Raw genomic sequence first — 27,616 nt, forward strand, 5'->3', positions numbered from 1 at the left:
TAAGAACATAAAACTATTATTATTTATCCTTGCCATTGGTTCATTTTAATCTAATGGCAACTAAGTAACTTGAAAAGATCAACAATACATGTCCATGTCTTTCTCTCCATTAAATATGGAATTAGTAATAACAAGAAAACAAAACAAATCGGTGAGAACATTTCCATTCTACTTGCCAATCTAAAACACTAATAAATAGGGTAAAAAAAACTTGGGACTTTAAACTCTTACCAAAATATAGACAGATCAGACGTTTCTACCAACATTTCCACTAAGGAGTCGACCATTTTTGTGTGGAATATTATAGTGTTCATCATCTTTCCAAGTTCCCTGTGGTCTGCAAGGCTTAATGAAGCTTTGGAAACACTAGTGTAGGCCTAGAAAAGTTAAAATATTCATTGAATGTGCAATTAACATTTGCAATAAAAAACTTGCTGATGTTAACGTAAATTGTACATTTGTAATATTTCTAAAATAGGAAAGTCTCATGATCAAAATCAAAAGTGGCATTTTACATAGTAGCTTGAGGATAGATCCTAGAACACAAAATCTACAAAACTGAAATGTTGAATAATCAAAACATTTACTGTAAAATATATAGGTGAACATAATAATGCACAGAATTAAAATAAACATTCGTCTTCATTACATAAAAGGCATTTTAAACCCCTATTTTACTAGCATTTTCCTTACTTTATTCCTCCATTGTTACAGACTGCCTTTTTCAACTCAAACATGACATGAATACATGGCCCACGATCCCCCTCTGCTACATTTCAGCTTCTACGATGACATTATCTGTACTACATTGGACAATGCCTTAGGAGCAAAGACTCAACTACCTTAAAAAGTACCGTGCAGCTTTACACACCTATGATTTAAAAAACAGATTTCTCTAAAGGGACAAATGTACACCTTCAGTCCATATATTAGCGCAAGAAAGAAAACCCTATAGTGAAACTAAAGTCCCACTTTAAACTTTAGTGATTCAGGCAGATGCAGTGTTCTACCGAGCCCCTTTTGGCTGGGTGCACCACCGGGTACTTTTCAGTAGCCACCTGGCTGTTTTCAGGTGGTTACTAAAGAGTTGAGTAGCAATACAGGGGCTGCCACCTGCCTACAATTTTTTCCCACCCGGCTTGAGATAATTTGTGGGTAGAACACTGCAGATGGTTCTTGCAAAAAGGGGTAAGGGTGTCCCTTCTGCAATAACTGCTCTTACCTGCCTGACCGCCACCCAACATTGATCGTCAGGGAAACCTATATATCCCTGCTTCCTTTGTGCATGCTGGGAATAAATGAAGGTATGTCGTTCCGGGAACAACCAACCAAGATGGCCGAAGAATAACTTTGGGAAGTAAAGAAGAAGGAAGTGAGTATAAGTGGGTTTAGTTCCACTTTAAGGATCCTGGTAAACAATAACCGAGTGGCTGTTAACAAGACATTTAGAGGGTGAGACACCCACCAATTTATTAGATTTTATGCATTTTATAAATATGTTGCAAACAATACCTTCCAAAAACTAACCCAGGTATATGTGTATGAATGTGCAAAGAACAACACTATATCTGCTCATTCAGGTGCAGAGGCAAATTAGGTAGTTGTTCAAATCATTATCCCTGCCAACACCAAAAGAATAAAAAAAGATGCAAGAAAACATTGGTTATCCAGTTTATTTAAGTTACCAAAAGCCTGAAAATCTTTAAAGAGAATACATTAGCTCAGTCTACCAGATGCTTTTCTACACCACTGCTCTCCAGCAGCCGCAACCATACTGTACAAAACTTACTAAGAAACCTTGAGATTTGAATTCTGGGGGATTAAAGTGCCATTGTTCAAAGGATAAAGCTCAGATTTTTTTTAAAAGCAGCTTAAAGAGAAGTTTGGCAGACACTTCTGATGAAAATTCCTCAGCTTAAGTTCCTCTGTATTTCATCTTGGGCAGCTATGAATCTGTTAAAATGATCTGTGTTGATTTCCATGACTCAATCTGAGTGGGATGTTAAGGTTTGTCAGCATATCTTTTGAAGCATGGTTTCACCATTATCTCAAAACAAAGACAAAACGCCCAGATAGCTTGACTTTAAAGTGGTTTATTTTTCCCCTCTCCTTGAAAGAAGACCAAGAAAAGGCCAGCTTGTTTTTGTTGAAACCATTATGCATTTTGATGCACAGTCTCCTGGCTTCCAAGCCAAAAATAATACAAGCGGAAGCCCTTCTGCAATCATCAAAGCGTTCTCAGGTCAGAAGAGACAAAGTGCTATTCAGCTACTGTTGCACAGATGTTAGTGCAATTCTTACATCCAGTCTCCAGCCAACACATCTCTGCCTCAAAATCTGGCAAGCGATTTAATGTCTCAGTTGTAGAACAATGTGCGACAGAGAAAGGAAAAAGGGGGGAAAAGCTGTCCTTTGCAAATTCTCATTACATTATGTTGTATTAATGCTGTAATTCACTTTCATTATCTCTAAATTATTTGCTCTTCAAAGGACTAAAGAAAAAAAAAATCTCAGTGTCAAGTGGATTTTAGGAAAGGAAAGTATTTGCCTTGAACAGGTTGTGCTGAAGAGCTGATATCAGGAATTTAGAAACATCTGTACTTCCCATATAAAAAAAAAACAATAATCCTTTTACATAATACAGGAGGCTAAATGAAAGTACATAAAATTCCAGCTGCCTTCTTACTAGCAACTGTATTTGCTGAATATATTTTGTGTTCAGCTCACACACATAAGGTTTATGAAAAGATTTGGGGGTATTGCAATATGTACAATGTATAATGCTTTTGTGTAGCCCAGACTTCTCCACCTGGTGTGAGAATAATTAGAAATTACAAATGTGTGAAATATCACTCCCCCATGAAGGTGGTAGTAAATTTAATTTCAAACACACATCAAAGCCTTTATTAAGGATTCAAGGCAGCTAAAAGGAAGCAATCCTAACCCTGAAACTGACTTTTGTTGAAGCAAATAGCTGTATAATAAACATCTAAGGCTAGTTACACACGTGCAATAATTATCGTTTGAAAAAGAACGATCAGCGATTATTCCTGTTTATTTTGAACGTCGTATTGTGCACAATTCTGTCAATGCTGTAACGATAGGATCGTTCAAATATAATCCACCAATAATGTACACACACGTTCCAAAGATGCAGGAAGTGACATGTACAGGAGAATGTGTATGACAGAACAATCCACAATCACTGAACGACCATACACACAGTAGATTAAGAACTATCGTTGCCCAATCTGATCCGTCGGACCGTTCGTTCATTTCCAGGGAGATTCCTCCTTCGTCGGCATCGTTGACCAGCCGTGCATTTTTTTGTTAATAATTATCGAACGATCTGTGGTGGATTGTTGGTTTCCAACGACAATTATTGCAGGTGTGTACGCAGCCTAAGTAACCTCAGATTCTTCTATCAAAGACACCAATGGTAAGAATTACTACAAGCAGTTCCTGACTCCCACAAAATGGCTACATATCCAAATTAGACAATAACACTTACAGGGTGTCATCAGTAGAACTGAGACCAGGGACTTGTGCAGATCAGTTTTTATGGACCTGGCTTTGTAAACAATAATTTAGAGGGGTGTCCACATACCTCTGGCCATATATTGCAGATAGCATAGCATTTGTATTTACACAAATTTGACTGGTGCTATAGTGGGGATCTCCTTTAATTAGAGGAAGCCAAATAGGTTGTTCAGTGCAAAAAAACAAATCAATACAATAGTGAGGGGGACTTCAAATGATATACACACACACACACACACACACACACACACACACACACTAAAGGGTCCAAGTAGCCTTGAGTGGATGTTATTTCAGGAACAAGTCCTGTTAAGGCAAGACCAAAAAGAACTTTTTCTTACCCCAAGGTCACTAAAGGCTAAATGCCCAGGCCTAATTTAAACTGTCACAATGCATCAGGCAATTCGTCCACAACTCCTATATAATATCATTTGTTTAAACCATGGCAAAAATGTTAGTGCTTGAACTTTTTTTGCTCCAGGCTTCTTTTACTACAATTAAAAAAAATAAATAAATAAAAAACAAGTAGTCTGCAATCTGTTAAAAACTATTTTTTTTTTTAAAGTCAGCAACATTGATAACTGGAAGTTTACAACATGCACATTTCTGTTTGAGTTTCTTGGGTTCTTTGGATAAAATAATACAAACGCCATCTGACCACAAACCGCCTGCCAAAACAAAGTTATTGTAAAAATGAGAAATAGAAATAAATAATTTGTGACTAGCTTTATACCATAGGAAAAAAGAAAGCTATCTACAGTAAAACTAATAAGGTAGTCAGAACATTTCCCAATATACTGTAGAACAACGGTGCTCAACCTGTGGCCCACGGCTCTGGCCTGGTGTACACACCAGTGGGGTCAGAAGAAGGACCATGCTTGGAGGGGTCGAATCGGCCAGAGCCGTGGACCATGTCCTCGTATGGATCGCAGCCTCAGGGTGGTGGGCAGGTTGCGTCTTTGGACACAACCCTCCCACTCTCCCATCGCGATGGGAGAGTGGGTGGGTCCTGGCATCATGACGTCACTATGGAAGTTTCTTTCCCTAGAAACCGGTTCCCCACGCATGCGCAGTCCGGAGTCCGTAGGGTTAGTGGTGCGAGACGCCCAAAAGGTTGGGGACCTTATCTGCCTAATCGCTCCAGGTAACTGAAAAATTGTCAGAATAACCTGCAATCCCAGCTTCTCCCTGCCCTTGCCAGAACCAATTCAACTTGCGCACACAATGGGGTATAGAATTTTTAGATAAGTCAACTTTTAATAAGACCCCCTAACACATTCCCTCTCACAACTTCAACACTGCAAGCCTATCATGAAGAAGTAGCTCACTGCTGAAGGGCACACAGATAATATTACAGGGTATAAACAAAACAAAAAAAAAAAAATAGCAGTGCTACATACAAGCTGCACATCCCCCTCCTCATTTGCAACTATGAATATAAAAGAAAAGTTTATGCAATTCTTGACATAGAATTTGAGCACCAAAATACCATTCATTTTCTAATTTACTGCTTAATTTGAACCCAGGAAAAAAAAAAAAAAAAAAAGTAAAATGCTATAACAAGTACAATTTTAGATGGCACCTTATAAACGATTTATGGGGAAGTGGTTTCCTCTGCGCTGTGCACTGCCACAAATAATTTAGAGCTGGCTGAGAAGGGCAATTGACGGAGGTTATGGAGAACAGTTCCCTGCTGTTCGGCTTATAATACAAATGAACAGTGCCCTTTTGAGTGCAACATTAATCTGACTTATACATTACCCAGAAATTAGACAGTAAATATTGCCCACAATGTCAACCTGAACCTGCTCCACATACTAAATGCTTTTGCTTAAAGACTCTTTTCAGGGCTATGTGGCATCGTAACAAATCTGCTTTTCCAAGAGGCAGGAAGCATTACGTTTATGCAGAAACTATTCTGAAGAGTGCCTATTGCACGGCAATTAGTGTTAGAAAAATGTTGACAAGTAAAGGTTGTGAAGTACCATAAATTCTAACACTGTGGCATTTAAATAGCCCAAGTAGAATGTTGCTCTTTATATCTGGCAGACACAATGTTCAGCCAGACTCTGCAATATAAATTAGTTAACACCAAATCCCAGGCAAACAGCTAAACACACAGCTGAAATACATATGTGACCCGTTTTAAATTGCTGCTTTGCCAACCACATCTGCCAATCTGCACAGGCAGGCAGGTGACAAGAACTATTCCCTACTGAAGCCCTGCATCTTCCGGAATCGCCTGTTTATCAATCTATATATAAATTGTATGTATGTTCCACGATAAGTCGAAAACGCATGGAGACATTTCAACCAAACTTGCTATACATAGAATGGAGACTCATGTGAGTGCACCAGTCATCTTTGTACAGCGCTGTGCTATATGTAAGAGCTTTATTTAGATGTCTGTCATCACTCGGAAACGCATCGACACATTTCAACCAAACTTGCTAGACATATGACACCGCTGATCTTTGTACAGCGCTGTGGTATATGTCAGAGGTATATTTGCATGTATGTATGTATGTTTTACTCTAGTTTTAATACTAGTGTATTGACAGTGTGCCTTTTGCTTATATTTTTACATACTTTTTTTGGATCCTTTTAGTGGCCTGTAATAAAGCCTTCGAGAAAACGTGAGGCAATTGGCCGAGTGCAATCAAAAGCAAAAAAAAAAAAATTCAACAACACTGTAGACAAGAAAATCACTATAGCTTTATTTGATTGCAATAAATAAATACCCAATCAACACTGGGTAATCAGCTAGTTACACAATAAAATCGGTGTACAGAGTCTTTAACAGTTCAATGAGCATGTAGATCAGCAGTTGCCAACCAGTCCACGAACTTTGGTGGTCATTTGGACATTATTTGCAATATTTATGTTTCATTATAAAATATTTTAATAAATTTATATATTCTAAATGACAATTTTTACCTTTTTATTGCACTAAATACACAAACTGTACTAGAGACGGAAAAACAGGGAGGCGCAGCGCAACGTCAGTGTAGTCTTAATGCGTACCTAAACTCTCAATTTTCACTTTACTTAAAAGGGTAGGCAACCCTTTTATGTAAAGTAAAAATTCTGTGTTTGTTTTTAAAAACCAAATGCGCAGAAGGAGCCTTTTTGATAAAATAGAAAAAAATTTCTGATCTCACGCATGCGCAGTGAGATTGGCAATTTTTTTCCAACCTACGTCACCCGATCTCGCGCCTGGTAGAAGAACTAGGAAGAGGAGGAGATGGCGGCGCCAGGAGCTCCGGCAAGAACATGGATGCCGTGGGACCCGATGGAAGAGACCTCCGGACAGATCGACAGCCCTACTAGATTCAAGGTAAGTGAATTTTTTTTGATTTGGGGGACTTTTTGAGTTTAGTTCCTCTAAGTTGTAGGAAGCAACTGTTGCCGAGCCATACACTTCAGTATTGTTTCCACCATTACAACAGTCACCCCGCTGCCCAAATACAGATTCTCATCCGATTGTTTTATTTTATTTGTTTATTTCTCAGATGCTTTTTTAGGTACGTATGACCTTAACTGTGTTTTTTATTATGTTATATGTGATATATTTCGCAACATCAAATAGTTTGACTTTGATAACTATCATTTCTTGTTTGGTCTTGGATTCTAACAAAATAAACCCATATGGAGTGAGAAAAAGTAAACAAACATTTTGCATTTCTTTAGTAATACGAAAGATAATGCAACTAATGATAATAGTAACAATAGTAATATTTCACTTAACCGTGAGCTGATCAATGAATCAGAGCCTCCACAGTCCTGGTCAGGCACCATTAGGAAGATCAATATTTTAAAAATGTATTTAACTTTTGGGGAAAAAAATCATATTAATGGTTTGCAGGATTTAAAATTATGAATTTAGTGGTCTGTGAGGTCCGAAAGATTGGCGACCACTGATGCAGATGACACAGAAATCTACCAAACTAATACAGGAAATAGTGTTCACACCTGCTTGGTTGGCCAGCCTAGCGAAGAGTTGTGAACGGTCAGACTATGAATTATGTTGCGTACTACTAAAACTAAACATTGTAAAAATGCTAATAATATATGTGGTTTTTTTTAAACATTACACTCATTGATAATACTCATTGTTTATTTTAGCCTTATAACTGAAATATTTCAGATTCAGGATTAGTTCCTGTACATTCTCTTTAACCCAAGTGAATCAGCTCCTATTTTTGTCTATAAGCTCAGGTAGTCTTGACAGATCCATGAATGGATTTGGACAGAAAGCCAAAAAGCATCTAATTCCACTGTTCAGGTGCCAAATCATTAAAATGACTGGCAGCAAGGTTTGACAGTAGGATGACCTCCACATCCATTGTGAATACAATATCTTCTCATGTAACCCATATCTAACATAAATGAATGGAACCTTTTCATTTAGCTTGTTGATGTAGATAAAACAAAAAATGAGTATCTACAATCTTATGATATGATGATATATTTATCATCTATGATGATAAAAAATGCACACTTTAAAGCCCAAACCTGAGCAATTTTGAAATTTGTCCTTTATTTGTACACCCCTTGGAACACGTGCTTACACCTACAAAGAAAACTGTGCCAAGGATACATTTTTTGTTTTTGTATAATTAGTATATTAAAGTGCAACTAGAGCTATTTTAATTAAAAAAAATGGGCTTTATTGTGAGAGAAAAGACTGTGTATGTGTCATAGCAGCTTCTATCTGCCTATTTTAGAGCACTGAGCTGTGAAAATACAGTGCAGGACAGGGACTCTCCTATTTGCATGCTCACAAGTTTTCTTGTCCTGTCTGGCCAGTGAAGAGGCTGAAGACTCAAAACATTAAACCTATTCACATATATTTTTCTGTAAATCCAAACAAGTTAGCGCCCATAAACAGTAAAGCTGAGAAGTACTTCTGGAGATATTGCCACAGTTGGCGCTGCAATTCTCATTTACTGAAGCACCTTCTCATTTGTTCTCTCTTTTTTCTCCTGGGCCAATAGGCGGCCATTCACCATTCACAGAATACATATCGAAGACTGGCCGAGGAAAAAAGATGAATTCCACTGCTAATAGATAAATGAAAATTCTAGCATCCTGGTTGTAATTTTAAGTCAGGACTACCACATGTAGACTGCTAGAAATATTAATTACAAACATTTCCTAGCCTATTTTCTATTTCTTTCATTGTCTGGGACCCTGACTCCATTTCAATACCACCTAATATTGCTATTAACATACAGCAGTGTCCCACATCTTTAGGCATCACTGTCCTTCCAGGAAGATTCTACATAAATGCAGAGCAGGTGAAATCTTGCAAGTGGACACTTCAGTCAAATGCAGGAGCATCATGTTAAATTTTAGCTGCTCTGTAATTCCCAAAGTGAATTTTTTACCTACTAATAGGGGATTCAGTAAGGTACAGCAAGGGGTATTGGAATGTGTCGGCTTTATTTTTCAATAGTAAAAGAAAGAATGGTAAGCGTAAAATATAAATGAACATTACCTGCAGTCTGAACCAATCCAGTCTCATTCCTCTGAAGTCAAAAACTTCTCCATCTTCAACTAGAAACATAAAAAGGGAGAACTTAAACTATTAACCTTCAGACATATCTTTAGATATATTTTGAAGTAATTTACTTCTGTTTAACCATTTAAAATAAATAAAACAAAGGATATACAACAAAATGAATCAACAAGCTTTTGTTAGTTTTAAGTGGGTTTTGAACTCCCATTCAAGTCTGTGGGAATGCAAAACCTGCAGGGTAAATGCAACGCAATGAAATTTGAAAGACATCAGAAACAATGTCAAACTGATGCTTAAAAGCCCAATCAAAAAAGTTTCATTTTTTTTTTTTCTTTTTTAATAGTTTTATGGAATACCAATGTGATAGAATTTCGGCATTTTCAAGAGAATGTAGTTTAAATCCTATTTTCTGAAATATAGTGGAAATGCCTTCACACTCTGGTGTCCCCATGAGGGACTGGTACAAGTATAGTGGTATAAAAAACCATCTGTTTCTGTGAAACTTTTCGGCTTTCTGAAAGCTAAAATGACCAGAATGTTGTTGGCAGCCAGAAAATGCCCATACCATGCATGACCAAGTAACAGCACTTTCAACAACTTGGTTTATTAGTTATTTAAATAAAGTCAGCTGTGCCAAGGTCCATTCATCGTCCATGTACCTGGGCATAGGGTGTAGCAGAGACAGCAGGCTTGAAATTACACACAGCAGCTAGATACCCCTAGGGCTACTCATTATTATGAAGGTGTAAGTACACCCATTGTTCTGTAAATAGAGGTAGAGATCTGCTTCCATATAAACCACATGAAAACAGGTTATTTGCCAAGATAAAGAAAAAAAACAAGCCAGGTTTTACTTTCTTTATGTATAGTAAATTTATGTATGGCCAAGTGTTAGAAATACTGTTGCTTATATGGACATGGCAAACCCATGTATAAAGACCACAAGCTGTATTTTAGCCAATAGTTCTTCCTATGGTAACATCATTCCTTAGGTGAAGTAAATGAAAAATGCATGAATAATTTACCTTGTTTTACGCTGAGAGATGTCATGGTATTTACAAAAGAGGACATGATAATTGACTCATCTTCTGGGCATACAGAGAGATTCTGAGGAGATAATACAAAAATAGTTTCAGACATTTATCCCATGTTATCATTATTATCCTTCCAATAATTTACCCAGCCAAGTCTGGTATAATGGTAATTACATTTGCAATCTATATACCTATGAGATCAAACCGTGACAAGGTGCTATTTTTATTTAACAAATAGAATTCTATCAAGTCTTTTCTCAAACCTAAAAGGCTCAGTATTGTGTTAAAGCAGAATTATTGCTCCGTTAGACGTTTTTTGTTTCCAACTGAGACAAATGTATATGGTTACAGTGCCACCTAGTGTGCAACTCCTGATAATCCTATACCCAACTATTTTGTTTCTTTGCATCATTCTCTAATATTCTTATTTAAATGTGTAGGTTCTGAAGAGATTGGGTGTTATGTTACCATGCAACTCTAAAAGTATCTATAGTAGCCAAACCCCTGATGGCTAATATAATAAGGAAGCAATAAAGGGCATTTGGCTATAAATTTGTTTTATGTATATATGCAAGTGTTCAACAAACAAAAATATGATGTTTACAATGAAAACTTTTTTTAGTGCATTTTGTCCTCGTAAAAAAAACCCTTGAACAAAGTAAGGGTGGTTACAGGGACTTAGTACTAGACAGAGTCCAACTGCCAAAATTTAAAAAATGATCTAAATTGTCAACAGTGAACTGGATCTCAATTGCTGACGCGTTTCATCAGTTTCGGCTTCCTCAGGGGATTGTAGGTAAAACCAGTAAATAACAATTAGTTAGATTAATATACAAGAGTATATTCTTTAGCTTAGGTTAATTTACTTGTCAACTTGGATGACCAACACATGTCCAAAAAGTTTTTACAGATTACCAACCCCAAATTTTTTTAAATTTGGCAATTTATTCTGCATGGTCAAAAGGGATGTTTTCAGAGGATATGGGAGGCTACAAGGATATCAAAAAAAAAAAAGCAGAATAAAATACAGTTAGTTTTGTTAATGCAGTTTTATTGAAATGGAAGTAAATTAACAAAAAAAGGCAACAGTTATATTAAGTAAAAATTGATAGGAATATGTCTTGTAGCCTTAAAAAGAGAGTTAAATCTTGGTTACCTTAAAATAATGACAGAATTACAGGAAAAAAAACATTTAGGCTGGTCAGGGGGGATGGGGCAGTACATAAGGGGATGGGCAGTACAGGTTTGAGAACTGAACAGATTAAAGTAACATTTGACTTTTGGTTCTCCAGTATTTTAAAGCATAAAAAAGGTTCCAACGGAAAAATTGCAAACTAAAAAGCCAACATTTATTGCACCCTTACCTGTACCAGCTCATTGAGAACCACTGCATCAAAGCCAGACAAGTACTGAACGTAATATCTCTGCATAACAGGTCCATATTTCCTAACATGCGCTCGCAGTTCTTCCATGTAAAATATAAGCTCAGCAATGTGCCTGTGTGGAAAACAAAAACACCAGATTTGTAAGTCCGTTTCAAGCTCAAGTTATCATCCACCTCAAACTAGCATTTAGAACGATACAATTAAAAAAATTAAACTACATTTTCTTAGAAGAACCAACAATAATAAAAAAAAAGGAAAAATTTAATTTTTTTTTTTTTTTTTGCAAGGGGTGTGTGTGGGGGTAGAGTGAGGGATACAGGAATCTGATTGGATTGTCTTGCCACCTTAAGTAGGTTTAGGTAAAAAATGTTGGTCCACCCAGGTTAACCCTCATGTTTTACAGAGTGGTACCAAAAGTATAATAAGGAGTTGAGACATGTATTCCTCGGGTGATCTCAGGAAAATGATTTTCCAGTAAGTTGTTACAGAAAACCAAATTTTCTTTATCTCCAATTGAGGGACAGGAAACTGTAGTGAGCGGGCAACTAAGCTCAGGGTACAAGACAAGGCCATATATAACCGAAGAAAACAGTAATGGTTGAAAGATTGAAGAACAAAGTTAACAGTCAGAGAAGTAAATCAAATCAAATGTGCCACAGCATTTAGATGCTAACAAATGATATACTGATAAGAAGATAAAGAAAACTGACAGAACTCATCATTCGTTTGCTTCTCTTTTCGGTCAGGTCTTTAGGCCTGCCAGACAAATCTTATGACTAGTAAAACTCCTACTATACAGTTTGTGCATGTAGTCTGTGTACTCAGTTGTTTGGATTTATGATAGAAAAAGTCCTGTCTGCAAAGACAACAATTTATAATTAACCCCCTCCACCTCCTCTAATCTTGAATTGATAAGCTTGCTGATGAATCTTTAGCATTTAAAACACTTTTGGGTGAATCAAATGTCTAGTCCCACCCTGCACTAAGCTAAGCGGGGAACTAAGCGTTCAGCAGCATGGGTGGAGCATTTTTTATTCTCTTTGCAGAAAGGACTAATGGTTTGAAATTTTTGCTTAGTAAAAGTCACTTTAAGAACCCTAACTGCTTTCCCCTTTATCTCAGTGGCGAATAACCTAGTGATACACAATACCGATTGCTTTAATTGTGACTGTATAGAGGTTTCCAATATATATATATTATATTTTAACAAAGCACTATGTAGGCAGACAATGCTGATATCCCTGTACTTCCAGCTCCCAACAGCTCCCTCTATAGGAAAACCCTTGAATTACTAGGACATTAAGTTTAAGGAAGAAAAAAAATTCCAAGTAAAGTAGTTTTTATAAATATTATTGCAAATGTAGTTAAAAAAGGAACACTGGAGCAATATAAAAGCACTCACTTATCCATAAAATCATCTGCAATCTTCTTTGGAATATTATCTGCATGCCGAAGTAACCAGATAATTTCATCCCGGGCAAATGACAATGCCATGAACACAAAAAGTGCCTACAATGAAAATACATGTTGTTAAATATTTCCATTCAAAATGCGTATTTCTGTGTCAGCTTTCACAAAATGTAAAGATTATTATGAACACACACACAAGTAAAGAAAAACTAATAATAATGCTCCTGTGTGTAATGTGCTTTCATAATATATGCCTTGATATTCCTTTTATATCTGCCTAGAAAGAAAAATGATTGCTGTGAAATACATCAACAGTTAAAGACGAGTGGGATCTGCGAGCAATCACACACGGCTCACACATATGAAAAGGGCCATTTTGGGAGATGTAGACTACCTGTCTACAGTGGGCTGCAGGTATAGTACCATCCATTTACATGTGCAAAGCAAACAAATTGAAAAACACTATTTTGTTGAAACTTACATTTACAATAAAAGTAAAATACACAGTTGTTGCCCAACTGAATGCCCAACTGCATTCACATTTATAAAACATGTACATAGAATAGAATAGGTAATCTTTATTATATCTTTTCCCATGCTAAAACATCAGTTGTAACAGTTTTGCACCAAAAATTAAACTACTATTGTAGGTGATACTTGTAATGTGGCTTGCTGTTCTTATCCTAATTTTTTATTTTTTTTATTATTTGTGAACAGGTAAGTGTAAAATTCTAAAAAATGTATAATCTATACAAAAAGTATAAAAGTAGAAACACAAGATTTAGGAGAAAAAGTACATGACCTTGTCTGTGATAATTAGGTGGCCTCAATACAAAAATCACAACAAACAATAGAGTGGCACTATACATACCTTAGGACCAAGCAAACCAGGCTGATCAGAGAGAACCGTTGCAAGTTCTTTCAGGGCAGATCTTAAGAATTTGCGCCTCTCTCTATGTGTTGCACCACTTGATAAAAGAAAAGAAAAAAAAAAAAATAATGACTATCCCCTATACAATACAATCAAATTAGAAACAAAAACAGAACCATTGTGCTTTACATATACAGGATTACAAGAGTTTGTAAAACCAAAAAATACATAAAAATATTTTACTTACGCATGCGATATGGCGTTCTCTTTGCACTCTCTGATGTCGTTTATTCTTTTGTTGTAACTAGGTGAAAAAAGGGATTTATTGATGACAAAATAACCTTACAGATATTAGATTATACACACAAGTTGCTGCAGATTAAAGCTGAGTTGCATGAGATGTACGCCTGTTTTATACAGAAGCAATGAGCTTTAAGATCCACTCATATACAAGTTCTTTATATTGCTGGGGAACACCCAATGTTTCACATTTTGCTAACTGCACATTAAGTGATGGCTTTTATACCTCAGTATTAGGTAGCCAGGGGAGGGTGACTGTGGCACCCAATCGTCATTACCTCTTGGACCAACTGTGTAACTTTAAAACTATTTAAATGCGGTACTGGCTCCCCTGCACTGATAACCAATTGCAGGTAGAGAGAAATAAGGATAGCTTAGCTGATTCTTCATATGATCAGTCTGATCTACTAGTATCAAAGTCACAATCTTGCCCAAATTGTATTTTCTTGTCTACTGTAAACTTGATATTTGTGTGCATGAACATTGTAATTTGCTTTATTTTCAAAAGTTCAGGTTTTCTTTCACCTTTCTTGCCCCATTCTGCACCACTAGGCTGATAAAATCAGGAGTACATAACGGCTGGTGAATAATAGGTCAGTGATTCAGTGTAGCACAGTCCTGCCAACCTCACAGGAAAGGAGAGGAATGAGTTTTAGTGTCTAATTAGATATTAAGTTGGCAGAGGAACAGTTCTAGATCCTCATATGTGCCAATAGCCACAAGCGAGGATCATTTTATGTCATATCAAATATTACACTAATAATAATTAATAATTAATTTAAAGCCCAGCTAAATCCAAAATTAAATAAGTAAAATTCTCTAAGGAATTTAATAATTAGTGTAATTTATACCCAATTCCTTTGGAAATGAACTTTACAAATCTAAAAAAACACATTGTACAAAAGACTGCAAACAGGCAGGTAGTTTGTGTTATTACAGAATGGGCATAGTATCTCTGGCACAGCAAGCTCTGCACTCGGAAAGGTTTATTACTGTATTAGGAACACAAATGGCTCTTGAATGTTTACTAATCCAGGAGTTCATTTTTAAGGGGCCACCAGAGTAATCTTTATGTATTACTAGAGTTCCCCACTCCCTAACAGACTACATATCCAAGGCAAAGGATACTGCAAGTTATCACAGTCTTCTCTTTTTTTCTTCCAGAAACTTGGTTAAGTTACAAAACTAATACCATTCCTTTTTATTGCAATCATTTTATTGCCTCTGCCCTTTTTGAGCTTATCCATGTCTTTTGTCATATTCTATCCACACATTAATTACATGCTCACATCAAGTTTGTGGCAAAAAAAAAAAAACAATGGGAAAGTGGTTGCTAATGGACTACTGTGCCTATTAGAGGGAAGAATTAACAGAGGTAGATTCTGCAATAAAGTGGCTTTTAGCTACAGTAAAAAAAAAAAAAAAAAAAAAAAAAATATATATATATATATATATATATAAAAAATGTATTCCTGAATGCAGCACATTTCCTAGCTATTATACAATAAATGCATTTTTGAAAACATTTGGAAAAACTGGAAGGTTTAGTTTTGCTTTAATGTCTGCAGATCAAAACTCATTAGAGCTTACTTTACAAACTTCAAATCACAGTCTGCAGTATATGTATCACCATTGAAGACATTTTGTTATTGACATACCCTCTAATGTTGACAAAAAGGTCTTCTGCTGCCTTGTGGATATGGAAAACCTCATCTCTGTAAAGGCAAAGGCAGGAACTGCTCTGAAGGGCAAGTTTCCAAAGATTCAGTGCAGTGGCATCTGTGTTCAGTATTCCATGACAAAGAATAAAGCCAACTAGAAGAGGAGGAAAAATAAAGATAATTATAAAAGATAGAGACTATGACGTAGCCTTTTAGTTACTACATATCACTAAAAGATCATCATGCATTAACTATTTCATACTATGAAAACTGTACAGGCACCGACTCACAAAATAAGCCCACAGGACAATATAAGAAAAAAAATATCCCAGGACTTAATAAAAATAATTTTCCAAGCTACTTATCTTTGTCATGCCATCCAATCATAGTTGCAGTCCTTCAACCTATAGCTCCAACTTTTTGTGTTAAAATGCTCACGTTTCTAAAATTTATGGAGATACTATTGGGAATGGAGATCCTCTAATCTTGACTTTTTACACAGAGGGCTCTGCTGACATTATGCCGCTCTTGTTTAATAAACCCCTTCCTGAGAATCAGGGGAAGCCCTCTTGCCAATGGCAGCAAAGCAGAGCCACCAGCCCTCTGTAACTGTCACTAGTTCAAGAAAGACATCTCAGATCCCTGGAGTCTCCACCATCTTCCACCAGTTCCTCTTAGTGTGATAGCACATAGCTAGATTGCACTTTAGACACTTCTAGAGCACTACAGGCACCAGAAACCCCAAATACTTCTACCACCGTGATCTGAACAGCCATACAATCCAATACATTCATCTTTCTTCCAAAATAACTGATTGTTTAAACCACTGAACGAACCCTTAACTATGAAGATCTTGACAAGTTCCTGCTTTTCTTTTGTGGGATTGCAAGTTTTATTTGGTTAAGGACACATCACAATCCATTCCAAGATGTCTGTAGTTAGACTGCACAGTTAAGCTTCTAGTCACCTGTTTGGAGGATGCAGAACACCTTGTGTCGCAACAATATTAGAGTTGTAGAACTACCTGAGGGTACCAACAGTGCTCATTCTGAAGCCTTTGCAGAATTTTTTTTTTTTTTTTTTTTTAAACCTTTTGAATCTAAAGGAGGTTATGTTGGCCTACATTGCTAAGCCTACTCATCGGGTGCTCCCCAACCTTGCCTAGTCAAGCTCTTGAAGTGTAGGGGCCAGGAGTTAATCCTGCTGGAAGCCAATAAAGAAGAACCCTCTATCCTAAAAAAAATGACAGCGATTTGTGGAAATCAGCAGGTGACCCCAGGTTAAAGTAATCAAAACCACTAAATTGTATCCCTGAATTACAGCTGTAAAGTGAAGAAGGTACATATACTCATATTTGTTGCTCTGGAGTCAATGAATGTCCGTATATGTTGCTCTGGTGTCATCTTCCCTCTACTGTGCATTCTGAGACTCCTGGGAATTGTACATTTGTCTGCTTTTTCACAGTTTGCTTTTGACTATCAGTCATCTCCAGCTGCCTTCACAGGGTCACTACTTAACCTGCTAGCTTTATGACAACTGGCAGGACACATGTTTATCCTACCTCTAACAAATTCTAACTTCTTTCTACAAGTTTTGGGTCCTCTTCAAGTTTTGATCTGATCTTTGGTAAAAGATAATAGAGGCTAGCTCTATGTTTGGTACAGAGCCCAGTAAGGTTGCTATTGTATCCGGGTAAAGTGTAAGGTTAAGGTAAACTTATCCAAAAACAAAATTTGGCTATCAATGACACTTGTTACTTTTATTTGTTACTGAATATTCTGATTTTTCCCTGTAGCAAGTCTTTAAATGCATTATGCTGGTCTAGGAATCACCAGTTCTGTTCATGATTTTAATTTCCGAAATAAACATCTACTGCAAGTCTTATGATCCAAGGAATTTACTGCTTTTACTCATATGTAATACAATTCTCATCCAAATTAAGCTAGTTTCCCATTTTGTGTACGTATTTATTTTAAAATATAGAAATTCTCCTTACTTAACAACCAGGTTCTGCTCCTGCAACCTGGTCATTAAGCGAATTCATCGTTAGGCAAGGAACATAAGATAGACCTGGTCTGCAATACTGCAAGCGTGTAGTGCCTGTAGTTAAACGAAGACTACCTGTATTTTTAAGGGGACTATTTTTCTTTGATTTTTCTAAAGTTTTGTTCTTGCTGGATAGAAGGCTGTACACCTGTGAACCAGCACCCCCATGCCTCCAGTTCTTACATCAGAAAGACAAATGCAAAAATAGGGACATGGTCAACTGCAATGAAACTATCAGTGTTGGCCCCCTGCCATTTGCAATACTAAACCAATATGTGTGGAAGCAATGTCAACAAGACTTTTCCTTCATAATCAAATATATATATCAGTGAAGTCAAAGAATTAAATCGCTTAGTTGACTGAATGGCAAATACCCAAAATAAAACTTGCTTGTACAATCAGGAATTTAGAAAATGTACTGGCTCGCCCTGCTAAATTTAGAGGATGTTTCCATTAGACAAAATAAGGGCAAAACAACCCTCAAGTCAACATGTCTCTAATAATTAAAGGGAAATAGTAGAGCTGTCACATTCTTATGATCTGCAGTCAGTAGCAGCCACAGAAAGAAACAGATTAAATACCATTGTGTAGAGGCTGCTAGCAAATTGATTGAAATTTCACTTGCCATGAGGCAAAAAAAAAAAAAAAACAATTAAAAGATTTTGCTTTTATTTTCATGGTTTTAACTTTGATGGCTTTAATTTAGGGCTCAGTGAACGGTCAGATAGAAATAATTGTGGTGTAAACAACTAAAAAAAAAAATTGTTTGTGTGTGCTGTACCAGCTCCTGGTAATTTTCTACTACTGTGAAACCGCACTATTTTTTCCTACTAATCATTCTCTGAGAATATTGACAGAAGTTGGTCCAGCACACACTTAGGTTCTAATTTTTACACAGAGCTCAATACTTTATGGATCACTGACCAAGAACCTGTATGCAACAAGAGCTTTCCAGCAGCTCAGTAATTGTCACAAGCTATTACCATGAAAACCAGGAAATCAAATAGAATAAAAGACTGACTTACAAATGATCCATTTCTCCATTGTGTCCAGTGAAAGGTATTCACATGGCATCTGTAAATAAAATCAGGATGCATCATACACCATTTGTGGTTAAAAAGCACTTAACATCTGTAGCACGTTTTCCAATATAAAATATTAAACTTTAAATGAACATATTTTTTATATGAACATTTCTTTTTATTGGACTCAGTTATTTTGTATTTAATTCAATACAAAATGTTTACATTTCCTGCCTCCAGCCTGCACCAACGCATGCACCGATGTCACCGGGAAATCCCAGAGATCATCTCTGCAGTTCGGGGCTAGAGATCGAAGGAGGAGGACATGTCCCCAGGACCTGCAGGGACCAGCGGGACGCCAACGGAGCGAGGCAAGTGGGATTTTTTTAAGTTTTAAGCGACCCCGAGTGTGGCTCAGGATTACTTTTTGCAGGTAAAATCTACTCAAGTCACACTCGGGAATACCACCAGGGGGGTTAAACATTGTAAGTGAAACCTATAGAAGAAATACGGGGGCAGCCATATAAGACCACTAGAAAATTCTGGCTGTCAAACTAGTTTTGGGGTCTTTAACCAGTACCAATTGCCCACCAGGCTAATAGGTAATTCACTTAAACAATTAATAACCCTCTTAGATTGTAAGCTCTTTTGGGCAGGATCGTCTCCTCCTGTGTCATTGGTAAAATAGAAATTGTCATATGTAATGAGGTTTTTTTATTTAACCAATGAATGTACTGTGTACTAAAAGACTAAAGTATTCTATTAAATGGAAACCAGTTATGGTGATATCCTGCCATGCTAATCCTTCAGCAGAGGTCTTACATTCAAAATAAAACTCCTGATCTGCATACATGTATAAATCATTTGTCTCAATATTTTTTTTTTTGTAATATTATGTTTAGCTATATTTAGTTGATGTTAAAGCTATAGTTAAAGCTATAGCTAAAGTTACAACACATTAGTGTGATGGATAATAGCTACGCTTAACAGGCCTACAGTCCTACCGTATCTGACTGAGCAGGGTTCAGCATTGTACTCGGAGCACTGATGAGGCTGAGGAGTTGAGCATTCCTCCATTGTTCTGCTGAAAGGTTTCTTCTGGGATAAACCATCTGAAGTGAAATGAGGGCATCCGACAAAGACTAAAAGAAAAGTAAAATAAACCAAAGTTATTAATCTCACAGTTGAAACTTGACACACTTACCTTCATTAAACAAGGCTAAGGCAGCTGTCAAGGGCAATGGCTGCCATGGAACCACAAAGCACAGTTATCTTTGAAAGATTAAGTAATGCTTGGAGCACCTCAGCAGTTACTGGGGCACATACGAGCCCACACTGTTGTTTATTATATTGTTGTTGTTATATTAATGTCATATTTTGGTCTATTTGAGGGGCGCCCACACTTTGTCTTATGAGCTACTTTTTAAATGACCAAGTCAAAATGATCTACAAACAATAAAAATGCTAAACATACACAGGAAAGCTACAGTTCACCTGTCATAGGAGAATGAGGTGCTGCACAAGAAACCGCCCAGCACTGCTCACCTCAGACTGCCCTCCCCCCCTCTCTGCCTGCCTCCCCACTAGTACAGGAGCCTTCACACACAAAAGACAGCCCCAGCATCCCTATAGATGTAGCAGCCGGGCTGCTAGTAAACACCAGATGTTTTGGGCACCCCTATTTATTATAAAATACTGCATTATTGTTATTTAATACGAGACAATAGGGAGAACGGAAAATTTCACATGTCTTCTGCTCATAAAATATAAATGTAACCGAAAAACTATTATAGTTTCCCCAGGCAGTAATAAAAGACCATTTCCTGTTAAACAACAGGTCATAAGAAACCATTGCTTTAAAATATTAAGAAGAAGAAAAAAACAAAATTCCTTACAGCTGTATGCAAGTTGATTAAATGACTATATTTAGATGTGGCACCCCCCACCCTTGCAACTGAGCAATGCTATAAAAAGCATAAAGAACTGCAGTTTTCTTACTATAGCTTCTACTGCAGTTTCCTGTATTTAGAAAAAATGGACCATTTATATAGCATTTTGTCCTGCCCTTGTACTTCCTTTTTAGATGCTTGAAATAGTATCCTTTTCATTCTTAACAGTATGGACAAAATTATATGTGTTGGTAATGAAAAACAGCAATTTTACCTTACTGTGGGGTACAAATTCTTCCATCATCTTTTTTAATGGATTTTCATAGTCTACAATCATCTGTCCAAGTCGAGGATATTCCCGATCACTGATAATGAAAAAGTTTTACCAAGAGTCAGAAATCATGACTTTATCCTAAGTTGGCCCAATGAACACTGGTAACTTCTTCATAGAGTTGTAGCGATTTTATAGCAATGTACAATTTTGGATCACACAACTGTCAAAAATAGAGACCTGTTAAATATTCTCCCTGCCCCTTTTACCCAGGTAAACCATCCAGCATTTTTAAGTACCCACCAGGCTGTTTTTGGGACGTTACTGAACCGTTGGAGCAAATTGTACCAGGGTTTTTTTGTCTTTCTCTGGAATAGTACCATGTCCATAGGGTTTTATATCTGGGATTTGTATATTTCCCTAGTGGTTGAACTTGGAACTTGGTTGATGGACTTTTGTCTTTTTTCAACCTACCTTAATATGTAACAATATTTAGCAGATTGTTTAACGACTAGAGAATAAAATTGAAAAGGTTAAACAGATAAGAGGAAGATATGTTGGCTCTGGAATGGTAGAAAGGAGGAAAAGTCATAAGGGTGAGCATGGTCCTAAAATTTTTTCATAGTGCGCTATTATCTCTCAAGACAAACTAAATGATTATTATTTATAGTTTAAAGGTTTTCCTGTTCTGCATACTTTTAAAGTCCCCTTTAAAAAACAAATCTTTTGTGGTCTGGTTGAGAGAAATGATAACTGGTAATATGTGGTAAGTCTTCAGGTTAGAGTTACATCCTGCTGGAAGTACGAAGCTGTCACATTCCATTGTAAAAGGATTGCTTTTGTTCTGGCGGAAGTATTCCTTGAGCCAAAGTCTCTTGAAGAAAACCTCCATATCTGAGAATAACTAATCTAATTTTGTGGTACACATATCAAAACTTGTCCTGAAAAATGAAAGGTTATTGCAAATTAAATATCATGGGCATGAAACGAGAAATGATAAACCACTGGTTTGCTGAAATCATGTTCCTTAATTGTGCATCTGTGTACATTCATTCTGGTTTGTAATTTCTGTCCCGTTTCTTCAATATGGAATCACTGGTTATATGCATTGCAATGAATAAGATGCGCCACATCCATTCAAAAAAATGTTCACACAGAAAAGGAACCTTCACTATAGTTGGATCATACAGCTACACTTTTATATTATAATACTTTTTAATGGGTTGAGATGTGGATGCACAGCTTGCAGCATCCATTTTCCAAGTTTTTGTTGCCATGCTTGCGTCTCTGTATGCCAAATGAAGATTTGTGTCCAAAGCTGGGTGGCTGCCTGAAGGCCAGCATTGAGGGATGTTGGAAATCATCTCAGTGTTTCCACCATTGTTATTGGGTGGCAGTTCTATAATTAACTTTCCTATCCTTTCTATCCTTTCTTGTGCCATTCTACTTTCCATAGCAGTGCCCATACACAAAAGATAAAAAACTGTTGAAAGTGAAAAAGTTATGTGTTGGAATGAACTAAATAGGATATGCAACATCTCAGAACTGAATCTATAGTATGGGGAGGATGAAAAGAATTTGTAACATGCAGCAATGCAATCCACATGAGAGATACGTTATGTTTAGTTAAGACTATGTCTAAAGTCACCAAATGCTTTTTTGGTGGTAATTGCTGAAAAGCTTGTTTACGAAACCCATTTAAGCTTGGAGTAAATTAGCAGTGTTTTAAAGAACGGTTATAACAGATTTTCTGAGATTTATACAAGTCATTGTATTCATACCAGTAATGACCTTTGGAAACATACAGTCTTTCTAATTTCTGCAATATCTGTGACTTGTCTCCTTAAGGGCAGATGCTTAAGGGATTCTCACCTCTGTGTAATAAAGAGAGACAGCAGATTCCACTTCGCCTAAAGCACCTTACTAGTTGATAATGAAAACATAAAAGTGTACCTAAAACTCTTTTTTTATTTTTTTCAATGGGATTGGTTGATTGGTTAAATTGATTGATTCAGGACTTCAGTCAAAAAAAGCTACACATTTAAAAGTACTGGTTTTATGAAAACCCATGAGAAGAAGTTATATTTTAAAAGCAAAACCACGAGTATTTACAGAGCATGAAACAAATGATATTTTATATTTATTGAAGGAATGTACATACCTGGCACCATGAGTCATTTCATGAGAGTAGTTGTATAGTCCTATGATTGCTTTCCGCTCTTCAATGCGAGAAAGCATGATCATAAGTGTAGTGTAAGTTACTATCAGGTCTAAGTAGTTCTTGGTTAAATCAAAATTGACAGTCTGCAAAAATAACACAATTGTTAAATTTTAGCACAAAACAGAATGCAGAAAAACTCTGTTAATTGTATTATTAAACTAGAAAAGGGGAAAGATACAGCTTTGGATCTGCACAGGTTGTTTGGAATATTTCCTTTTACATACAAAATTTTTCTTTCACTTCTGTTCACATGCATGCAACGAATAAGACCTTGCTATTATGTATTATACAATAATTGTTCATCGCTGCCTCCTTACTGGCCAACTATAAAAAGAGAAACATTTTCACTAAATATACTTACGATATCAAAGAAAACTTGACAAACGTCAATAGTGTTAAGCAGCTCACATACATGATCCTGCAAATAGAACACACAATCAATAGCTAGAAATAAAAATATTCACTCTTACAAGGGAAAGCACCCTGCAGTACACAAAGGCAACCCAACCAGAGGCAAACAAAAGCTTCTCAGCAGAATTGTATGTTCAAAATGTAATTGTGGAATGATTGGCAAAAAGTATTTAGTTTCAGACACGATAATGGAAGCCTTTCAGTTACTTGGACAAACTATATACATAATACCCATTACTAATCATGTGGAGTTTTAACATTTGTTGGATTTAGGCTTCCAATGGCAAACTAAAATATCATGGCCAGAGGGTGGTATTGATACTATTCCTGACCACACAACAGAAAACACATCACTGGTGTCTGATAAAAAAAATTTATTTACAATTCATTTCTGCAACCAAGACACAGATTTTCATTAAAAGAAAAAGGACTGCTCAGTTTCTAGGAACAGAACATGGATAGTAAGAAATTACAACTCCTATCATCATCATACATTAAAAGGAGTGGTGTCACTCACAATTCTGCCCAAGAACATTGCCAAAAATAAAGAACAGTATCCAAAACTTCCTCAAAGCAACTTCACCAACCATTCAGATGCAAATTGGTGATGATCTCCTGGAATCCTAATCCTTTTGAGAACCTGTGGTTAATTCTCAAAAAGCGGTTGGACAAGGAGAAGCCCATAAAATATGATCAACTATGAGCACTACCAAGGCAAGAATAGATTGCCATCTGTCAGGAATTGCCACAGAAGCAGATATCCCATTGACACATTTTAATAAAATTTGATGTATATGCCAATAAAAGCCTTTGAAACTTATGAAAGGTTTATAGATTTTCTTTGGGATATCATAGAAACATGTTTGAAAACATTTCTACCAACTGACATACGAAAAAGAGTTCTTTCAACTTCTGAAATGACTGACTGATACCGCCTATCGCCTTTTGGGCAACGATCCCCCAAATCACTTGTTAGTATCATATCGTTCCACAGCTAATTTGAGACAATGAGAATCCACTACGATAGACAGTTTATTAAGATTTATGTTTATTGAATTACCACATTGTCTACAATAAAATTTTGCGGTTATGATTTGTATTACATTGATTTTTATTCTTGATCACCAATTCAACCACAACTTGATATTTGTTTTGATTTCTTTTGGTTTCTTACTCTGAACTGGGAGGGGCTGGGATTGCTGTTGAATACATTATGTAACTGTACTATACTATCTTGTTCTATACTGGGCACATTGTGTTATTCATCTTGATCCCAATGGTTCTCTACTGTTATTTTCTTTATTACCACTATTTTGTGTTCCATTCACTATGTTCTGTTACAATGTTGTTACTATCATTTTTCCTTTGAAAAACTGACTGACGTATAAAAAAGAGAATTAAAAAAAAAAAAAATTCTGAAGCAGCAAAGTTTGCAAAACCAAACATTTGTGTCACTACCAAAACTTTGGGCCAACACTGTACAGTAGGACAAAAAGAGAAACCTTTACCAAAATCAGGGAGGGAGCAATTTAAATGCATGTTTTAGCTTTTCATTACTCCCCGTGAACACCCTGGAGTGGTGCTCGCATACTTTTGTTCATCTTGCTTTGTCACACTCGGTAAGTTTAAATCAGACGTTAGTGCTATACAGCTATAGTCCAGGGTATAGAAAATGATTTACCAGTCACAATATTGTGGGTTAAAATGCTTACCTTAAATTCCATAACATCCACAAATGTAAAGTAGTAAAGTGCCAAATTTTTCAGGATCTCAGACTTCTCTTTTTGGAGTTGTGCAAGCTGTTGCTGTGAAAAGTTTAGACACATGAACTTAGACAATTCAACATCAAAAAGCAATATAAACATAAAAAACACTCCTGATATTTCAGTCATTTGGCTGCCTCTTTAAAGCCTGAACACCTAGTAATAAGTGTACTTACCTCCCTACTAGCAACCAATATACACATATGCCACACTTATAGGCCGTTAGGCAACATGTTTAGAGCAGAAAATGAGAGATAAGCAGTCCACAAAAGGACAGAGCAAATGTTAAATAGAGAAAGCAAGACAATAGTCTAAGATGTAGAAGCAAAGGACACTTAAAATTCTGAACTTACCAAACAGAATATCCAGGCAAAGCCACGTCACGCATGCAAAATAAATGTAGATACAAAACATAAAATACAGTAAAATGATCTAGATAAAGTCACAATACAAAAAAGGCAACCAAAAGAAAAAGAAGCAAAAACACTTTGTTAGACACAGAAGAGAAATGAGCAAGGCAAAGAGAGATATTAGAAAGATATTAGAAAGTTAGGATATAGTCACAGGGCAGTATGAACACAATGATGTAATGCACACTTAAGCAAAGCAACAACAATTTCATGAAAGCCATATTGAATTTTATGTAATGTTTACACCAGAAGCAACAAATTTCATAAAAGCGTGTTAGATTAAATCCCAGCATACACACAGCATGCAAAACACGTTCTAGTTTACGGGTATGTGTAACAGGCAATAATATTTAGGAGCAGGGATAATTACTGACTTTTCTGGACACAGTCTAGAGGAGAGATCTCTACAACACTATGTGTAGCAAAGGGGAAAAGGGAAGGGGATTGGCTACCCAGAATTTGTTAACTGGGGATTTTAAAAAGTAGAAGGAAATAAGAAATTTAAACCACTGGCATTCACCAAAAACCAAAATATATATTTTTTATGGACACATCTTTGACCTAATTATGTTTAATAAAAAATAGGCTTATGAGTTTGTTTTTTTATTAAAAAGATCAAAAAATCATGATCAGTGCTCTCTATTTTAGTTGGGGGCACCGCCCTGCACTTTTCAGCAATCACACGGTTGTTTTTTGGGCGATTACTGAGGAGTTGGATCACAATAAAGGGGCATCCACCCGCCTACAGTTTCTGGGTTGAGCACTGATGATGCTGAAGAGATCTGAGCAAATAACCTTTGGCCTCACTCTCCACATATATTTTGAAAAAATCTTTATTCAGCTTTATGATGTATTCCTAAAATGAGGGAACAATGATCAATGGAAGCCAAATTCCTTAACCCACCAAGAGATGGATTCCCTTCCATTAACATTTAGGCATAAGCTGAGATGAGATGGTAAATGGTGCACTGGGGATCCATCCACTCCCTGGGTCAGTGCATAGGTGGGCTCCTGGACAATCTGTGGCGATACTTGTAGGATGCATTGATACATAATGTCCAGGAGCGTTTATAATGGATTTGGGTCTGGGGAATGTGGGGCAGGCAATAGCATTGATACCCATGCAATCCAGGAACAGTCTTTACACTCTAGCCACATTAGGCTGGGTATTGTTTAAACACCAGGAAGAACTCTGGCACCACTGCAGCACCATACGGTCTGACAAAGGGTCTGGAGATTTCCTCCTGGTACTGAACAGTAGTCATTTTACCAATAGCAAGCCATTCAAGGATATGCTCACAAAATTTCACTGGCTCATTGACAATGGGTCATGCTGTCTGAAAACAGATTGGTCAGAAACATGTATATGAGTAGCTCATTGGAGGCCAGTTTGTAGGGCTCCAGCAGTGCTCCTCCTGTTTCCAAACCAATGCTTTTTGCTCTCCAAGTCCACATATCCTTTATCTTTACATGAGCACATGAAGACCAAAATATAGAATCTATCGTTTCCGACTTGATTATTAAAGGCTTGGTGGGTGACTTCTTCGATCCTTTACCTCCACTGACCTAGATTAAACATACATCCAATAAAGGCTAACACGTAATTTTGCAACCTGCTTCTTCCAGGTTAGTAACAAAAGACAGTTACGCCAGAGTCAAGATGATGGCCCAGAACTTGGTACTTTAAACAATTAAATCGGCATTAACAGCTCCCAAATTTTTATTCTTGCAGAGTGGGCCGTGCTATCTGTAAAAACTGAAACTGCACAAGCACCTAGGGTTTTAGGGGTCCATTTTTCATGATGAAGTTCTGGAACAGAGCTGATTGGGAACATCTGACACTTAGACCTGACCATGGCTT

The 27,616-nt window shown here is 36.7% G+C and overlaps 1 protein-coding gene across 5 annotated transcripts in view; it reads right to left on the reverse strand.

Annotated features, from left to right (window-relative positions):
* Positions 1-27,616, reverse strand: part of NCKAP1 (NCK associated protein 1) — a 73,413-nt gene that overhangs the window by 23,561 nt on the left and 22,236 nt on the right. For 3 of the 5 annotated variants that reach the window (XM_072418425.1, XM_072418426.1, XM_072418423.1), the window contains 14 exons: positions 25,295-25,387; positions 23,533-23,589; positions 23,112-23,254; positions 20,954-21,044; positions 19,795-19,932; positions 18,794-18,842; positions 15,720-15,876; positions 14,009-14,065; positions 13,762-13,858; positions 12,883-12,989; positions 11,460-11,592; positions 10,087-10,168; positions 9,041-9,099; positions 232-377 (listed from right to left, as the gene is read on the reverse strand). In XM_072418425.1, coding sequence (XP_072274526.1) covers positions 232-377; positions 9,041-9,099; positions 10,087-10,168; positions 11,460-11,592; positions 12,883-12,989; positions 13,762-13,858; positions 14,009-14,065; positions 15,720-15,876; positions 18,794-18,842; positions 19,795-19,932; positions 20,954-21,044; positions 23,112-23,254; positions 23,533-23,589; positions 25,295-25,387 — 1,409 coding nt within the window. The remainder of the gene's footprint in view (positions 1-231; positions 378-9,040; positions 9,100-10,086; positions 10,169-11,459; positions 11,593-12,882; positions 12,990-13,761; positions 13,859-14,008; positions 14,066-15,719; positions 15,877-18,793; positions 18,843-19,794; positions 19,933-20,953; positions 21,045-23,111; positions 23,255-23,532; positions 23,590-25,294; positions 25,388-27,616) is intronic. The other 2 variants (XM_072418427.1, XM_072418424.1) reach the window with 1 other exon arrangement.

This window comes from Pyxicephalus adspersus, chromosome 7 (assembly GCF_032062135.1).
Source record: "Pyxicephalus adspersus chromosome 7, UCB_Pads_2.0, whole genome shotgun sequence".
NCBI lineage: Eukaryota > Metazoa > Chordata > Amphibia > Anura > Pyxicephalidae > Pyxicephalus > Pyxicephalus adspersus.